We start from the raw sequence: 17,267 nt of genomic DNA on the forward strand, positions 1-17,267 counted from the left end.
TCACCATTTTGTCCCCATAGTCCCAGTCATGCTGCCCTCCACCCATTTTCCCAGAAGCATCATAGATCCATCAGCATTGCTTCTAAATGCCTCATGGCCCCATGTCTGGTCCAACAGAGAATGGTGACACACAGGGTGTCTGCCCTCATGGCAACTGGCTCCGGGCTCTTGATTGCCTACGAAGAACAGGGTCTGCCTCAGTTGCAATATCCAGCCCTGGCCCTGTTTCAGGGATTCATATCTACCAGATCATCAGTATCTTAGCTCCTCAAAGCATATGGGTTTACACACGACAGGGTACACTGAAGACGTAGTTGGCACTTTACAGAGTTCAGGTCACACAGGACAGTCCCCATGCCCTTCACAGAGTATGGAATCCTAAATGACAGTCTCTAAGCCTCTCCCAGTACATGGGTTTCACAGGACAGTCCCCAAGCTCCTCATAGAGTGTAGAGGGATCCTGGTATTTGGAAATTCCATTCCTCAAACTTTCCACATGTTGCTCTATGCTGGGACAGGGCACATGGGTGAGATGTCCCAGGTCTGGCCTGCAGAGAGGGGACCCAAGCTGTGTACCAAGGTAGGTGTGGTGCCCACTGGGACTGCCATGATGATCCTGCCAGAGATGATACACAAAAGTCCCCTGAGCTGATAGAAAGGCCCACCCCAGTGACTAAGGTAGAATCTGGGCATGGACACCAGCAGGGCGCTAGCATACACAAGAATCACCCAGCCCTAGTCACTACCCCCAACCCTTAGTACCACTGTACCCATGTCCTCCTGTCCTCTCTCTGGGCCTAGTTCAGAAATTCCCCATACAAAGGGACCCTTTCTGTTCTTCCTGCATCTTCAACACAGGGGCCTGGCAGGCATGGATGCAGGGAAATTGCCCTGTCTGATACCCCAGCCCTCCTCCACCTCCTCAGTGATGACATTTACTGATGGCCCCCGGGTGCCTACATACCATCCAGAAGAGGGTCCCGGTGGCCAAAGCGGCATACTGCTCAATAGTGGACAGGACACTGAAGATGAGGCAGACCAGAACAATGAGGAAGCTGTGAGACAGGGGACACATGGTCAATGCCTGATCCAGCTTCCCGGCCACCTCCCTCACACCCAACATCCCACATACAAGATCTTTAGTGCTGGCAACCCCAGGTATTCCTCAGCTAATGTGCTCAAACATGGGATGCATGGGATGGAAACCATGTACCATGTGAGGACTGACTCCAGACTGGTATCTCAATATACACTGACCTGAGAAATGCCACACTATGCCATCTCAAAACCAGCCAATACATAGGAATGGTACACACCCTGGTAGCCATGGCCTTGGGGACAATGGGTCAGGGTCTCCTAGGAGGCTCAATGGTCTAACCTCCAGTATATCCAAGAGCCTTCATCCCCAGGAGTGCAGGGGGATAGGGTCCCTCAGCCAATGGGGAGACCCAAGAAACGAAGGCCAAGCACAACCTGGACCTGTGCCCTGAGGACACCCAGAAGGCACAGCTTTTACACTGAGGGCACAGTTGCTGCCTGTTCTGATTCCAAGGGCACTAGGAAGATAAGTCTCCCTTCCACTAAGCTCTCCATCCCTGGGTGTCACCATCCAAGGTGGCCTTCAAAGTTGCTCCCACTTAGGGGGGGCAGGGTATTAGATAGGGAGATATTTTGGGGAGCTTCCGAAACTCTACATGCCCTCATGGCATGTTCTTGGGGATCAGAATAGAAGTGGGAGCTGATGCGTTGTCCCAGGGCCACAGAGGGGCAGACAGAGAAGGCATACACAAAGACATCAGGGCCCCAGCCTCAGCATTAGCCTCCCAGAGAGCACACAGTACCAGTAGCCCGACTCAGGCACAGAGTTTCCTGGGAGACGCACATCAGGTCTCCCACATCTCTTAAGACTGATTTCATCCATTCCTGGCCTCTGCAGCCACCACTAGAGGCCCAGAAGACAGGCAAAGGCCCCGCTGACTCCCCCATTGCCCCTCCTACCTGCTCTGCCGGCTTATCTCGCCTCCCCCATGGCAGACACTGTTTGCCATGCCAAACACATCCCAGCCTCCTCCTCATGCTCCTCCTCACCCCAGGCCAAGTACCAACTCTACCACCTCCAGCTCCCCACATCATGCCCAGTGTGGTACCCCAGTAGACTAAGTCCTGGCTCCCTGTCTCCCTCTTACTGATACTGAGGATCAGATGCTACTGCCCTGCCTAAAGGCAGAGACTCAGGTTCTTACAGAGTGGTCCCATATCATATGCAGAGGTGGCTCCAGTATCATCCCGCCCCCCCGCCCCCATGACACCTGAATCACAACACTTAGGGCCAAATAGATCTGCCAAACTCTAGTGCCTGCAGTCACGTCCAGCCAGTCAGCATCTTCAGAACAGGTACCTAATATAAAGCCTGGTATACAGAGGTCTTGGTACCCCAACACATATATACCTCCATTTAATCCCAAACTCCTACCCCACTCACCACACCTATGGTAACCTCACATCATGGTAGGCAATGTCTCCATTTGGCACCCATCCCTGGCTACCACCCACACCAGGATTCTCACATAGAGCACGCATCTGGTTTGGCCACCGCAGAACCTCCAGGTGGGCTTCAGCCCTCGCCTCTCCCCCAGACTGAGGTCTTCTCTACCACCATGCGTTCCTCACAGGCCTAGGGCTCTGGCAGCAGCTAGCCTCTAACCCTGGCACCCAGTGCTGCTACACAGGATTGTTTCCTTATGCCCACTCTCCACAGGGACTTGAGGACTCTCCCAGAACAGCATGAGAGGACGTGCAGGTCCTCCTTGGTCCCCCAGTAGTGTTCCTCCTGACCAGTGGTAACCACGTAGATTGTTCGCCCGTATCTGTCTCCTAGACTGTGCCTGCATGGCGCTGATCATATGGAAGCTCCTGTAAGCTGAACAAACCACATCAGCTCCTGAGGAAGCCATGGCTCTTTTGTGGGCACAGCAAACACTGGGTTAGGTGGGAGCGCCTCTGCTGCCCATCCAGACCTGCTGGAGAGGTCTGACTTCAGCCATATATCCCCAACTGCTTTCTGAGGCTGTTGTGGCCTTTTGAGACTCTGTTACTCACTGACTAGGCTCTGCTCTCTCCTCAGACTGACTCTTCAAAGTGGGGCCTCACTAATCCGGGGTGTGTGTTGTTTTGATTCCCAGCAGGCAGGGAAGTAGGGTTGGGCTCATCTCTAGGCAACAGAGAGTAGATGCCCCACCCAGACCATCGGTTACACATGGAGCCAGAGAGGGACTAGCATGAAAAATGCAGCCTTTTCTGGCTGCCCCTCAGCAGTGACATAGCCAAGCAGCCCCCATTTCAGATTTCCCATTGGCACATCAACAGCTTAGGTCCACCCCTTCACGGAACTGTGGGTTGCAGCACAGTGCACACCCCTCAGTGTCTCAGCACCTAGAAGCGAGGGAGTGACTTTACCCCAAGGTCTTTGAGAAGCCCCCAAACTCCTGGCATCACCACACATGTCACCTGGTCACAGTTTGACAGAATGACACCAAACCCACAAGAATCTGACAGGTCACAGTGTCACCATGCTAGAACCCAGCTCCTATTTCAGAGGGGGGCATTGAGGGTCCTAGAGCTCCTGAGGTCACTCAGGTTGAATCACAGAGGTAACAATGATAGTTCCTAATGAACTTTCGATTCTTTACTGGTACGGTGACAACTTGGTCTTTTAAGCCCTCCAGAGTCTCCACTCCAAGATGGAATATAATACCTCGGCACCGGAGGACCAGAGAGCTTATGTGTAGCAAGGGAACAAAGACCTTCAAATAGAGCACAGGGAGGAATGGCTGTTATAGGCTACTCTGCCCACTCTGCCCGTGTCTGCAAGGGGATCAGGGCCCCAGCACGACAGCAGCTACAGCCTTTGGGTGGAAAATTCCAAGAGCCTGGAAGGAAGGTATCAAAACAAGAAGGCTGTATGGAAGGCCCCTCCACTCCAGCTACTCTCCCACATGGTAGTAGGGAAGGCCATGGACACATAGACCAACCCTAGGGTAGAGGTGCAGAGCAGAGATATCTCCAATGCAGACAGAAAACCACCTAGTACTCCACAAGGCTGGCAGGGGCTAGGCAACGCAACCACCAAAGACAGCCCATGCTAACCTGCCCAGGTACCTTGAAACTGGGGACAATGGTGGCAATCTGCCCCCAGCTGCTGGCTGCCTTTTAGCCTCGAGTATTCCGAAAGCTAAACAGTTCTTCAAATATTTGAACACATTGTGCTGCCCGAGAAAGGGTTATATAGCATAGTTTATTTTTTATCTACTCCTGATAAAATGAGCATTATCTTATTTGCTACTTTATCTGTTCCTGCCCTGGGTGGGGCTGAGAGCCTCAGAGAGGCCGCACCAAGGGTCCCTGCCTTTGGGGAGCTTATGGGCTAGATGCCCACACTACCCACTCCTGCCTCTATAGGACAGTTACCATCCCTCCACCCTACTTCCATAATCCAGAGCCACGGGGTCAGGCTGTCATAAGGTGCTCTCCACACCCCCAGCAGCAGCAGAGGAAACTGAGGCCTAGGGAAATAAATGCCTGCCTGTGTCCCTGGACACAGACTAGCATGTTCCTAAGAGGGTTCACTGTGCAGGATATGAAGCAGAAGGTTCTCAGGAACAATACCCTACTTGTTCCCCTCTCTCCAAATCAAACTCATCGGCCATGACCGCAGCCCAGCCCTGAGGGACGTCCAAATGCCTTATCGGACATCACTTCAATATCTCTGTGCCCAGGTGCCCTGGGAACCCAGAAGAACACGGCATCCAGCAGCCAGCCACCCAGCAGAAGGCATGGGAGCACAAGGAACAGTGTCAGAAGCATGGACAGGCCAGCTATGGCAAACTGGGGCTATGATTTGGAGATCTCCTCCACACTGGCCCTTGACCAGTAACTGGTCTATAAAAAGCCAGGGCTAGGCCAAGACCCCTGGGCAGCCAGACCGGCTCAGGCACAGGCCTGATAGTGATACTGTCCCAGCACCTAATCATCCCATCGAGGAGGGTAGTGCTCTACACGTGCAGATAGCAAAGGGCCTATTCCAGAGAGAGGAACCGTCAGTCTAGCCACCATCAAATTTCCAGCAACCAAAACATGGCAATGAAACATCTCAAGAGATCTCAAGCATATACGATGATAGTGTGAAGTGCCCTAAAACTATTGTTAGGATGGGGCTGGAGGTGCCACACACACAAGGTCACTCACTATACATGGGTAGAACTTGAGGACACTTGGTAAGATAAGCCAGAGATAAGATGACATATATTTCAGGATCAGAGGCCCCTAGAGTTACCAGATCTGCAGAGACAGAAGGCAGACTCAGGTGCCAGGGGCTGGGAACAGTTTCAGTCTAAAACAATAGAAAGTTCTGGAGGCAGATGATGAGGACAGCTATACATTCTGTGAGTGAGCATCACACTGCTGGTATAAGCACACAGACACAGTCAGCCCTTGTGTTTCACCACAACTAAAATATAGTTTAAGAAAGAAAAGGAGGGGTTGGGGGGGTGGCTGACATGGCCAAAAGCACTTGCTGTTCTCCCAGATGTTAAGAGGTTCAGTTCCTAACACCTATGTTGGGTGGCTCACAACTGCCTTTAGCTCCAGCTCCAGGGGCTGTGATGCCCTTGTTTGGCCTCTATGGGTGCACCCATGCATGCATGCACATGTGCACATACAAATTAAAAAAAGAAAGCAAATGGGTTTGATAATAGAACTTGAGCTAGCTAAGTATACTGGCCATGGGCTGTAACTGAAGCTATCAACATCCAAGGCCCCTTGGGGGCAGCTCTCCGCAGGTCAAGAAAGGTCAAGGCCTTTGCATGCACAACACCCACAAACTAAATCCTGATGTGTGAGTTCTGAGCCGTGTGTAGGAGACTTTGCTATTGTTCCCCAGGGAGTTACTTCCACACTAACCCTCACTTATGCTTCTTGGGAAGGGAAGCCTAGAGGGGAACCCTACAGACTCACTGCCACCACCCACCCTCATGTGTACCTGGACTCCCAGCTGCCTGATTTCAGGTTAGATATAGATGTGTCCCAGGATACTGGACTTCTAGAGGGGACAGAAGGTTTAGGGATATCCCAGGAAGGATCAGCACATGGGATGGTACCAATAGCAACTGTCAGCTACCAATAGAGTTGGCAGGGGTTGGAAGACTTCAAGGCAGCCACTTGCTCTTGACAGCCTCTCTGATATGCTGCTCTAGGTAGAGCCTAGGCCGGATTACCTCTTGAAGGGACATAACCTCAGTGCATGCTAAAAATCCAAGATGTGCCAGAGAATGCTCAGTTTCCCTTATCTAAGCCCTGGGTGGAAGAAGTCCAGAGGAAAGGAGACAGGAGAATAATGGTTGGTCTCAGGCTCAGCCCACTTATGCATATTAAGAAGCCCCTGGATTGGGGACAACAAGATATAGCCACCTGTCTATCATTGTATAGGGCACACACAGGGCCACATGAGTAGTGAGCTCAGGCTAGCTACACAGGCTACAGTGCTCAGGATGGGAGAGTCACCTCGTTCTATGTGCTATTCTGGGCTACCTTACCTCCTCCATCTGAATGACCACCTCCCATTCACTCAGATTCCATTGGGCACCTTCTGAGAGGACAGTTGACCTTGGGTTGGGGTATAACAGATAACCCAGGTTGGTGGCCTCCCTCTCACATCCTCGGTGGCAAGAGCTTTTTCTACTTGAGGCCACACCACAGGCTTCAAGGACGTCTTTGAGGCCTTTTCAATCATCACATAGCCTACGTCAAGCCACCCATCAACAGTGATTCTCAGAGGATCATGAATTCTTAAACTTCCAAATCAGTTGGGCCAAAACACGTACTAGTGTCACAGGCTCACGGGTGCCAGCCTTTTGGCTCCATGGCAGCATATTGTCATCTACAAAGTCTACAACAGAACTGTGGGACTGACAAGCAAAGAGAAATCTTACAAAATTTTAAGTAAGTTTATGATTTGTGGGGGACCACATTCATAGCTGTGTTGGGCCACACAAGGCCTGCAAGTTGTGTGTGGGAAGTGCTACCTTAGCTGCGCTGCAGTCCACAAACCTTAGGCCTATACAAGGTCAGTCCTTGCCTGCCTCCCTGAGGGGTCTGGCCTCAGGCGGGTGCCTTTGCCTATGGCTAGAGCTTCCAGGCCTGAGATCATCCTGGGCCAGTCATTGCCTACTCCCTGAGACTACATTGGCTCTAGACCCTTTTAAGCATGGCTCTGGCCAAGTTCATTTCATTAAAATGTCCTGGTAGGAATCACCATCCGTGAGGAAGTAAGATTACCAATCCATTGTGTCAGGAGCCCCTAAATGTGCTGGTGTGGCAGAGGCAACGCCATCAAGAGATTAACCTTAGGCCAGCACTAAGAGGCCTGCCTCTCCTCCCAGCAACAACTGACACTCTCCCCAGGATCTGGCCCAGAAACCCTGGAAAAGTATAACACCCACCTGGCTTTGCAGAGTCCCCAATCCCCATGTCTATGTACCCCCTCCAGGGCTACAGGGTAGACACCCAGTGCACCTTGTGCCCTCACACCAGGACAGCATCCTCAGTCATCTTAGAGTCCTGAGAAATGAGTGGCCCTCCTTCCCAGGTATCTATGTCTGGCATCCCCCAGTCCATTGCTTGCTTGAAAACCTGTTTCTAGCAGAGAAGCTCTTATCCCAGTAGGGGGCCCATTGGCTGGCACACATCTGAAAGCCAAGCAGCAGGCCAACACCACCATGTGTGTGTGGAGTATTTGCTGACTGACTGAGCCATTGGTAAACTGAGAGGAAGTCTCAGGTCCTCTTCCGTGGACCCATTTGTCCACCTGCTCTGCCTCTCCAGCTCAGGCAAGCTCTTCACAGCCACTGAATTGGGTCAGTGCGGGACACAGGACAGAGCCCATACCTGATGCTGGCCAAGCCATTAGCACTGGTCATGAACAGATGAATGTCCTTGGTGGCTGTCTCTGGGTAACAGGTTTAAGGATGGTGGTTCATCCTATGTCATACACATGACCAAGCCTGATTGTTTAGGTCCTTCTGAAGGCTGCAGAGGTAGAGGCCACCAGGCCACTGGGTCAATGGAACTCCATAGCCACTCTCCATTCAGCTAGACTACTGACAATCAGAACACGTGTTTTCCATTTTGGAGTCCCTTCACAGGACCCTTGTCCCTTAGCACTCAGAGCAGCACATTGGACAACCCCTCCAATATACCACCATGTGGGACCCAGAGAAGCTTGGACCCGCCCCAGCCACTTGTCGGGCCAGGCAACATCCCCACGCCTAGGTCCCATCTTAATAGCACATGTCCACAGCTTGGCTCATAACTTACCCCAGCTCTCAGAATCCTAAATTTACTTCAGCAGAATCCCCAAGAATAGGCAATGGTGTCACTGTTATACCCTCTCAGGGAGAATCTTGGTACTCCTCTCCTAGGTTAGCATTTGGATAGGAAAAGACCATCCTTGGCAAGGGGTTTAAACCATCTCCACTATCATTTGAAACCTTTTTTGGAGGCTGGGGAGAGCAGCAAGGTACTTGGTCCATAGCAGGGTGACCTGAGTCTGACCCTCAGAAAAATGAAGCATGGTGACATGTGTTTATAATCCCAGCACTGGAGAGGCAGAGGCAGCAGAGGCAGGCAGATTCCTGGGACTCAGTAGGTAGCCAGCTGGTTTGGCCTAATTAGCAAGTCTTAGGCCAACAAAGAGACCCTGACTCAAAAACTAAGACTGACAACCCTTGAAGAGGGTTGACTTTTTTGTTTGACCTCTGGTGCACGTGCGTGTGCACACACACACACACACGCACGCACGCATGCACATGCACACGCACACACACACACACACACACACACACACCCTTTTGGAACACTAGAGGGATAGGACGAGGATTTCGGGAGAAGGTATGCTCAGATAATGTGCTCAGAGCAGGGAGGTAGGAACATTAGCCAATGTCAGAGGAAAGAGCTGGGAACACAGCAGTACTTCTGAGCTAGTGATTGTATCTGCAGCTTGGGGAGCCTGTGATGGATAATGTGTTGACCTCTATCACAGAGCAAATCTGGGTGAGAGTGTGTGTCTGAAGATCTGTAGTCTTACAGGATCTGCTGCAGGACCAGACACACATGATTCCTACAGGGAACAGAAACTGCGACACCTGGACTGGAGCAGATGGCCCCTGCCCCGGAACTAGGAGTTTTCAGACAGGTAAGAGCTCCTGGGGCTACCCAAGCTGGATGGCACCACATAGGGCCAGACTCAAGAATTCAGTTAGCAAATAGACCTGAGTCCTCTCAGGAGGCCACAGTGACCCCCACAGAATATGAACCAGAAGCCTCAAGCATGGGAAGATGGAAATGAACCAGCTAGGAACCCATGTCTTCCTGTCAACTTAGGAGTATGTAAAGGTGGCCTGTCTTTTATTCGCAGGATTGAAAAGAGAAGATCAGAGAGGGTTTATGCCCTTCCCAAAGTTGACAGTCTTCAGCAGTTAGTGAGATCAGGGCACACAGCACAGGTCTCTTCCCAAACATCTCAAAGCTCCTAGGAAAGCCATATCCCAGAAGGGGAGCCAGGCACCTCCCAAACACCTGGCTCTTCAAGAAAAGGCTCTGGAAGAAAGGTAGCTAGTAGGCCTGGTGGAAGGCAGTGATCTCGCCCAGACCCCAGGGCCCAGAGCTGTCACTGCTGGGTGGCTGAGTGCTCCAGAGACAACCAACAGCCTGTGAGTACAGAGGCATGCCATTCTTCTAGGGACCTGAGGAGGCCAGGGCCAGTCAGTACACTAGAGTGTTGTGTCCCTTGGCCGTCAGCCACACCCAGCCTTGCTCCCCCAGGCTCCATGATAAGATGCCTTAGTGACTATATTTAGAATGTGTGGTGGGGGCAGGCTTGCATGGCACATGCTTGGGACCTGTCAGCTGAAGGCCTCTATGGTTCTCCAGCGTGAGGTGGGGGCCACATGCTCCCTGCTTGGGACATGGCCTCTGTATCTTGGAGATGTCTCTACCCAGGATAGCTTTGGCCCAGCAGCCTCATCTGGCTCAGAAAGTGGGTATTACCTACTTAGGCAGCTCACAAGGCTGACACACCCCTGTAGCCAGCCAGATACCTGTATATGTCTACATTCTCACAGTTCAGTCCTATTGGGAAATTCCCTCATTACATCAAGCTCAAGTCTTTCTTGCTGTCTTCTGGGCCCCATTCCAGAGGTTATAAGGAATCTCTGTCAACCAAGCCATTACACAAACTTTGAGCCTCAGTTTCCCCCCATGGGGGAGTAGGGACAGATCCAGGCTGTTCAGCATCTCTCTGTGTTCAGTAAAGGGGGGGACTGTCATCAGATCAACCCCCTTGTTCCACAGTGCCCAATCCCAGCCATACCATTGGTATTCTAATAATGGTATCAACACCTTGGGCTCTGACACCACAGAGTTTCCACAAGATGTCACCAAGGGCATGTGGCCAGCATCCCTTGCAGAAACCCGCTCAGGTTCCACTGTCTTCTCTGGTACAAACCTTCAAAAAGGTGACTCCAACAGTGTGGCTGTGACAAGCAGGAGCAGATTCTTGCCTATGCGGGTGACCCAAGGACAGAGAACTGACAAAGTGACCAGGGGTAAGCTACCACCTGTTCCAGGATTAGGCAGCCACAGCTGTCTCCATAGGGCTTGGGCACAGCCATGCTCTGATCAGATGTATAGTGACTGAGATGATGTGGGGTGACTCCTAATATCCCCTCCACACGGGTGGATCACGGGGCTGGAACAGGCGATGCTTCCAGCTAGGCAGGGTCAGTCTCCATCTCCCACACTCTCTTGTAAGGCATGGTGGTGGCAGAGGGCTTCCTAGACGTGGAGACCGATGCAAAGGACATGAGCTGGTGTGGTTCACTGGGCTCCTTTAGGACAGGGTGGGTGAGTGGATCTCCTGACCTGTGCCCTGACCGCTCTCTCTCCTTCCTGCCTGAATCCTTAAGCTCCAGAAGGAATTTTGCCTCTGCAGGAGTTAAAGTGACATGCAGACATGCTGACAGCAGAGGGCACCAGTGATAGCAAATAATGACACCAAATAGCGGCAGCCTGCAGAGACAGCCACAAAGACCCAAATCACCCAGGGAGCAATTGAGTTACAGACTATCCAGCTCCCCAAAGCTACTTCTTGTAAAGATGTCCCCTTGGGTTGGGGGTACAACTCAGTAGTGGTAGTGGCCCCACAGACGCCCTTGGACAGTAGACAGTATACTTAGTGTGACTATGTGGAGCCCAGGATCTAGTCTTTACCCTACCTAGAGAAACTGAACCCTGAGTATGGAGGGATTTACCCTAAATGCTGTCATGACAACCAAGGCATGGCATCTCATTCTTGACTCAAAACCTCAGCCTGGGTCACTGGGGTAGAGCTGCACTGTTGGAGATGGGGAGGCTGGCTTCCTGACAAGAAAGAGCCTCAGGCTTGGGGAGAATTGCCAGTCCAGAGTATGAAATGACCACAGTCACATCTCAGCAGCGTCTGCCCCTCCTGGTAAGGGCCTCTGTGAGGACCAAGTGCATGTGCTGGGCACAGGTGGCTTACTTCCCCTGACATTCACTGGGAGACCTACATGTCACCTGTCACTTCCACTTGACAGACCCTGACCTTGATGTTGTGTGAGTGATCTTGGTGCCCTGGTCAGAGGTGACCTGGAGTCACAAACTGGGACGAAGACCCTGCAGCCATGGCTCATGGCTCAGGAGACCTGATGGCCCAAAACCCACTCAGCTCTGTGGCTCTCTCTTGACGGCCCCTCCCTCTCACTAAGAGCCAGTCAGCCTGGAGGCCCCTGGGCAGCCCCAGTCTCTTCCTGAGCCAGGAACCTCAGCCTCCCGAGATCCGACCTCAGTGCCAGCTACCCCCATCCCCCGGAGTTCTACTGAGGTTGCTCAAGTGACTTGAACCAAGGAAAGCCTCTGATGACAAAACAAGGTGGTCACATTCACTTCAGCACAGCCTCACCAACAACACAGCCTCAGGCAGCACCCCATCAATGGGACTGTTCTTCCTGGTCACAGGCAAGTCTCGAGCTCTAGACACAAGACAGAGGGTCTTGGAATTGTGTGGGACAGTGTCCCTGTCCACAGGGACAGGGTTTCCCTAGAAGAGTACAACAGAGTACAGTGAGCAGGGTCAGGATGAGGGACATGCATTTGGGCTACAGGAATGGGAGAGAGAGATGTGAGGGGCAAGGGCAGGGGACAGAAATGGGAGGGGCAGGATGTGGAGGATCACACATGTCAAAGGAGATGTACCAGACACACAGAGTCCCTGGCCACCCATCGCAGAAACTTGACCCATTTGCCACTATCCTCCGAGTCCAACCCCAAGCCACACTCTGCACAGCCACTGATACCTTAGGGAGCCACACAGGCCACATCCACAGCCCCACCGACCTGTCTGCCCCTCTACTCACAGGCCAGGCCGGGTGGGATCTATCAGTCACTAGGGACTGCTGGGCTCCCTAGCTATCAGCCACTGTCCTCTGCCGGCCCCCACCCCCTCACTGCTGCCTCATCCTAGCCTTTCTGCTCTCCCCAACCACAGCTCCTGCACTAGGACCCTGGCAGTGTTGCTTCTGGAGGAGCAAGAGCTCAATGGACTGAGGAATGAAGGTCGTTCCCACCCTTAATCTCAGCTCATGCTCAAAGGTTGAGCATGGCAGCTGGTATGGTGGGCACTAAAGCAGAGGGAGGGGACCGGGCAGAGCCCTAAAGATGAGGAATGGGATCAGCAATGGACATGCCTAGGCCACCTGCTAAAGGTCAAATGACACCCTCAGACACAAACCCCCAGGGACTGGAGGAATTCCAAGAGCAGCCTAAGGCCTTTTGTGGCCCCAGCAGGCTCTAGATATACACAATACTTGGGGTCACTGTCTTGGGGCAGAACCATAAACTTCAAAGGCCCTGGAGCTCACATGACTACGTATAGAGGGGCTGATAGCTCTGAGTGTCAGGGCCCTGGAAGGACCCTGGCCCAGACGGCACATGGCAGACACCAAACCCTGGGCTTTCCATCATACACTGGGGCAAGACCCAGAGCGGTCTCTGGAGGCTCCTTTCAGGAAGCCACCCCACTTCCTCTGCCTCTGCCTGGCCAGGACACACTTCACTTCCTGAGACTCTTCCTCGGCTACCACACTCTGCTCTGACCTGTGCCCTCCCCTGGGAAACCCAAGTATCCTTCAAGAGCGCTTTCCTCGCGTTGAGCTGAGACTGAGGCCTTGCTGCTACACATCAATGCCTTCTCCCTGACCCTGAGGCTTCCAAAGGCTTGCGAGCCTGGCCCTCCACAGGGCCACCCACCCCTAGCCACCAAGCCTTCAAAGTGAGGAATGACTAGCAGGCCTGGCAAGAGTGGGACAGTGACTTAGTAATAATTACCTTGGGCAGAGCTCCTTCAGGCTGAGTGTTCTCATCCTACATGGGGGCTCTGGCCACAGGGCCCCATAGCCAGTAGACTAAATGATACTCACCCAGCACTCAGACTTCTGTGGAGTGCCTTGGCCCTAGCTAGACAGTGCCCTTGACAGAGGCGGTCCAAGGGGGCCTTGGGTTGGGGGGAGATGCCTGCACCTGGCCAGGCTACTCTAGCTCTGGGAAGGTTTTGGAGAAAGGTGTCAATTGGTATCATGGGTTTACTCCACGGTGCCTTCTGGTAATGCTGTGGCTTTAGAAAGAAAGGCATTGGCCTAAAGCTACCTGCCAGACCTGACGCCACCCCTTTTCAAGGGCCTATAAGAAACTTAAGCCTTCGGTGCACGGCAGCTGCCATCCTAAATGGCTCCACCCAGAAAGTACCAACTGTGTGTGCACCCATGCAGGCTCTACAGATGCAACAACAGACAATACAGGGCACACTAACAAATAACACAGTGGGAAAAACACAAGGTGAGGTTGCAGTGACTAGTGGGTCAGGGAAGGCAGGTCTCAATGAATGATAGGCCAGGGACAACAAGGGAGGTCATGTGAGTGGTGGGCCGGTGGCCTCACGGGGCAGCAATGTTGAAGTTGTATCATTAGAGCTGGAGACAGGTGCTCCAGGTAGAATTAGCTGCATGTGCAAAGGCCCTGGGCATCTAGAGACCAGGTCAGCAGCAAGTGTGATGAGTGACGATGTATTTTCATATCAGCATCAGGAGTCAGGAGATTCTCACAGTATAATAAAGCACAGAGGAGGAGCCTGGCAGCCGTTGCAAGTGACTACTATCCAATAAAGTACCTAACTGGATCCCAGAGAACTGTATGTGGAAAAGAGGGTGGGACAAAGCAGTGGCACCTCATCTCCATGGACACCAACCGTAGAGATGAGGGGGTGGTGGCGGGAGGGGGTGAGCCTATCAGCCACAGTACGGAGTATTGCAGTGGCTCTTTGGGAACCCCCAAGGCCTGTACTGTGCGACATTCCTCAGACCCCTTCAGCACCCTGCCTACATCTGACACCTTGGGTTCAGACAATAGCTGCCAAGCTCCTTTCCTTCAGGGACCCCCCACCACCAACAACAACTTTTTTCCTGTCTCTTGAAGACCCAGAACCAGAAACTGATAGAACAAGGGTGAGACATGGGCTGAAGCAAGGGAAAGGGACTTGGCAGGAAGATGAGGCAGAAATGCCAACGGGCCCACCACATGTGGGAGCTCTCCATGACACCCATTGTGCATAAGTGGGAACTGCCATTCTGCTGCCTTTTGTCTGGGAGAGCCTTTTGCACAAGACCTGGCTTCCCTTAGGCTGAGGACAGAGTCTCCTCTCCAGGACACCGATGCCCAGGCTCAGAGACCCAGCCTTCCTGCTGCAGACCAGTCGGGACAGAGGACTGTGTTTGTCAGGCAGCAGAGACCCTGACCCTGAGCATGGAACAAAGAAGAGCCTTGGGCTCTCTCTCATGAGCCTCCTTCTCCAAGCCAAGGTAATGAACATGTGGTTAAAACAAAAACCTTTGAGGCTGAGACCATGGCTCAGGATACAAAGCACTTGCTGCACAAGGATGAGGACCTAAGTTCAAGCCCTGGGCACCCTTGTAAAAATCCAGGCATGGCCGTGCATGCCTATCATCCTAGAATTGGGGAGGCATAGACAGGGGGGGATCCTGGAGCCCCCTGGTCGGCTGACCAAGCTGAATGGGTAAGCTTCTAGTTCATAAGACACCCTATGTCAAAAAATAAGGAGTCAACCTCTAGCCTCCAAGCACACACATGTGTACAGGACTATGTACACACACATACACTGCAAACAAAATAAAAATAAAAAACCTGTTGGTGGTTTTTCTGTCTTTCAAGCCATGCCTCCCATAGTACGGGGGTATCTGCTCATTGGGAACCTCCAAGTCCCCATTTAGAAGCTCCCAGGCTAATGCTCAAACCCTTTTGGGGACATGACTCCCAGTCACGACACCGTGTGCCTTCCTCCATGACCCTCTCCCCACTACAGGTCTGCCGCCTCAGTTGATGACTATAAGTGTTTATCAGATATATATCGTGATATACACTGAACAAGAAATGTTCCTCAGACCTTCACAAATATTGAGGGGGAACCAGGAAAATAATGTTCTTCTCAAAACCCCCTGCCTACCTCTCTTGTACATCAATCAGTCTCTATACTGGAAGCCAGGAGGAGGGTTATCCTCTAGGGCCTTTAAGGCTATCTACGTGTGACTCAAGTCACATTCTGGGGAGTCTACTTACTAATCTGCCCTGCCATCTTCATCCTCTGCCTAACATACAAGATATTTATTTATTCCAGGACCCACTGCTGTTCCTGTGGGGGGCACTCAATCCCAATCTGCCTCAGATCCCCAGTGCACTCTTCAAGGATGTCCTGGAGAGCCCAGGCTTCCAAACGAGTGCCTGTAAGGCTACACTTTGTAACACAGTTACCACTGTACAGATATACACCTCCACAGTTGTCTTTTGTAACCTTGTCCAAATACTCCAGATAAACATTATGTACAAGGTTACACTGCGCAACTTTATCTTCTAAGGCAACTATTAGAAAAATCTAATTGCCCACATAGAGGAGAATATGCATGCCTAACACCACCACGAAAATAACATGGTAGATCTCAGTAAACCAACACAAGCCATCTACTAACCAAGATAAACAGATACTAAAAAGCAAACCCTTGACAGGTGGTGCTGCACAAACTGGGACTCTGCATGCAAAAGAAGAAAACCAAACTCTTACACCTCACACTATAATAGAATGTAAGGTCTAAAACTACCAAACCCTTAGTAGAAAGTCTGAGACAAAAGCTTCATGATATTAGATTTAGCAATGATTTATTTTATATGACAACAAAGGCCTGGACTGTTACAGGGAAAACAAACTCATTACCCTTCATGAAAACATAAATGCTATGTGGCAAAAGGCAATGCCAACAAAATGGAGGAGATTTTCATATCTTCTATCTAATAAGGGCTTAGTATCTCGAATAAACAAGAGTCACTAAGGGCAGGTGAAATAGAGTTCTGAGCGCCTTCATTATGGGTGTCTCACTTCCTTTACTCACATCCTTAAGTCAGCAAGCCCTGAACCCACTCAGGATGGGACACCAGGATGAATCACCAGCCTCATGCCAATGCAGCACCCAATAGGGTCACACCACAGTGGGCGGAGACAGGAAGTCTAATCTGAACTAAGCCACTTTAGGCAGCAGGGATTCGGGGTTCACAGAGGCTAATGGCAGAAGGCTGCACACACAGACATTGGGTGCCCGCCCTCATGGATGCTCAAAGAGAAGTGGCAACCCTGGCACTACCACTGCGTGCTGAGACCCAACAAGCAAGTCTTCATGCCAGGAACCCATTCACGCAGTGGGAAGAAGCTGCTATAGTTTGTCTTGACAGCCTGGAATTGAGTGACCAGTATGGGGCCATATGTGTATTCATGCATCCAGGAAAGGGACACAGAGCGGGAGACAGCAGTCACACAGCAGCATCCCACCAAGGCTGGGTAATCATGAAAGGCAGGGGTGTGGGGTTGCAAGCTCCCTTTTAGAGGACTGGATTCTAATTCAATACAACTCTCCTGGGAGAAGAGGTGGATTTTGAACCAGGACAGCGAAAATCCCAGGGGAGTCTGCAGCCTTAGGAATAAGAGAGAAGATACGACTTAAAACAAAACCAACAAGCCAGGCACTGGTGGCACATGCCTTTAATCAGCAGTGGGAGGCAGAGGTAGGCGGATTTCTGAG

General features: G+C 51.8%; 1 protein-coding gene across 2 annotated transcripts in view; it reads right to left on the reverse strand.

Annotated features, from left to right (window-relative positions):
- The window catches only part of Kcnq1 (potassium voltage-gated channel subfamily Q member 1), a 319,138-nt gene that overhangs the window by 279,360 nt on the left and 22,511 nt on the right, over nucleotides 1-17,267 (reverse strand). For both annotated transcript variants that reach the window (XM_052194811.1, XM_052194819.1), the window contains exon 2: nucleotides 965-1,055. In XM_052194811.1, coding sequence (XP_052050771.1) covers nucleotides 965-1,055 — 91 coding nt within the window. The remainder of the gene's footprint in view (nucleotides 1-964; nucleotides 1,056-17,267) is intronic.

This window comes from Apodemus sylvaticus, chromosome 1 (assembly GCF_947179515.1).
Source record: "Apodemus sylvaticus chromosome 1, mApoSyl1.1, whole genome shotgun sequence".
Taxonomy (NCBI): Eukaryota; Metazoa; Chordata; class Mammalia; order Rodentia; family Muridae; genus Apodemus; species Apodemus sylvaticus.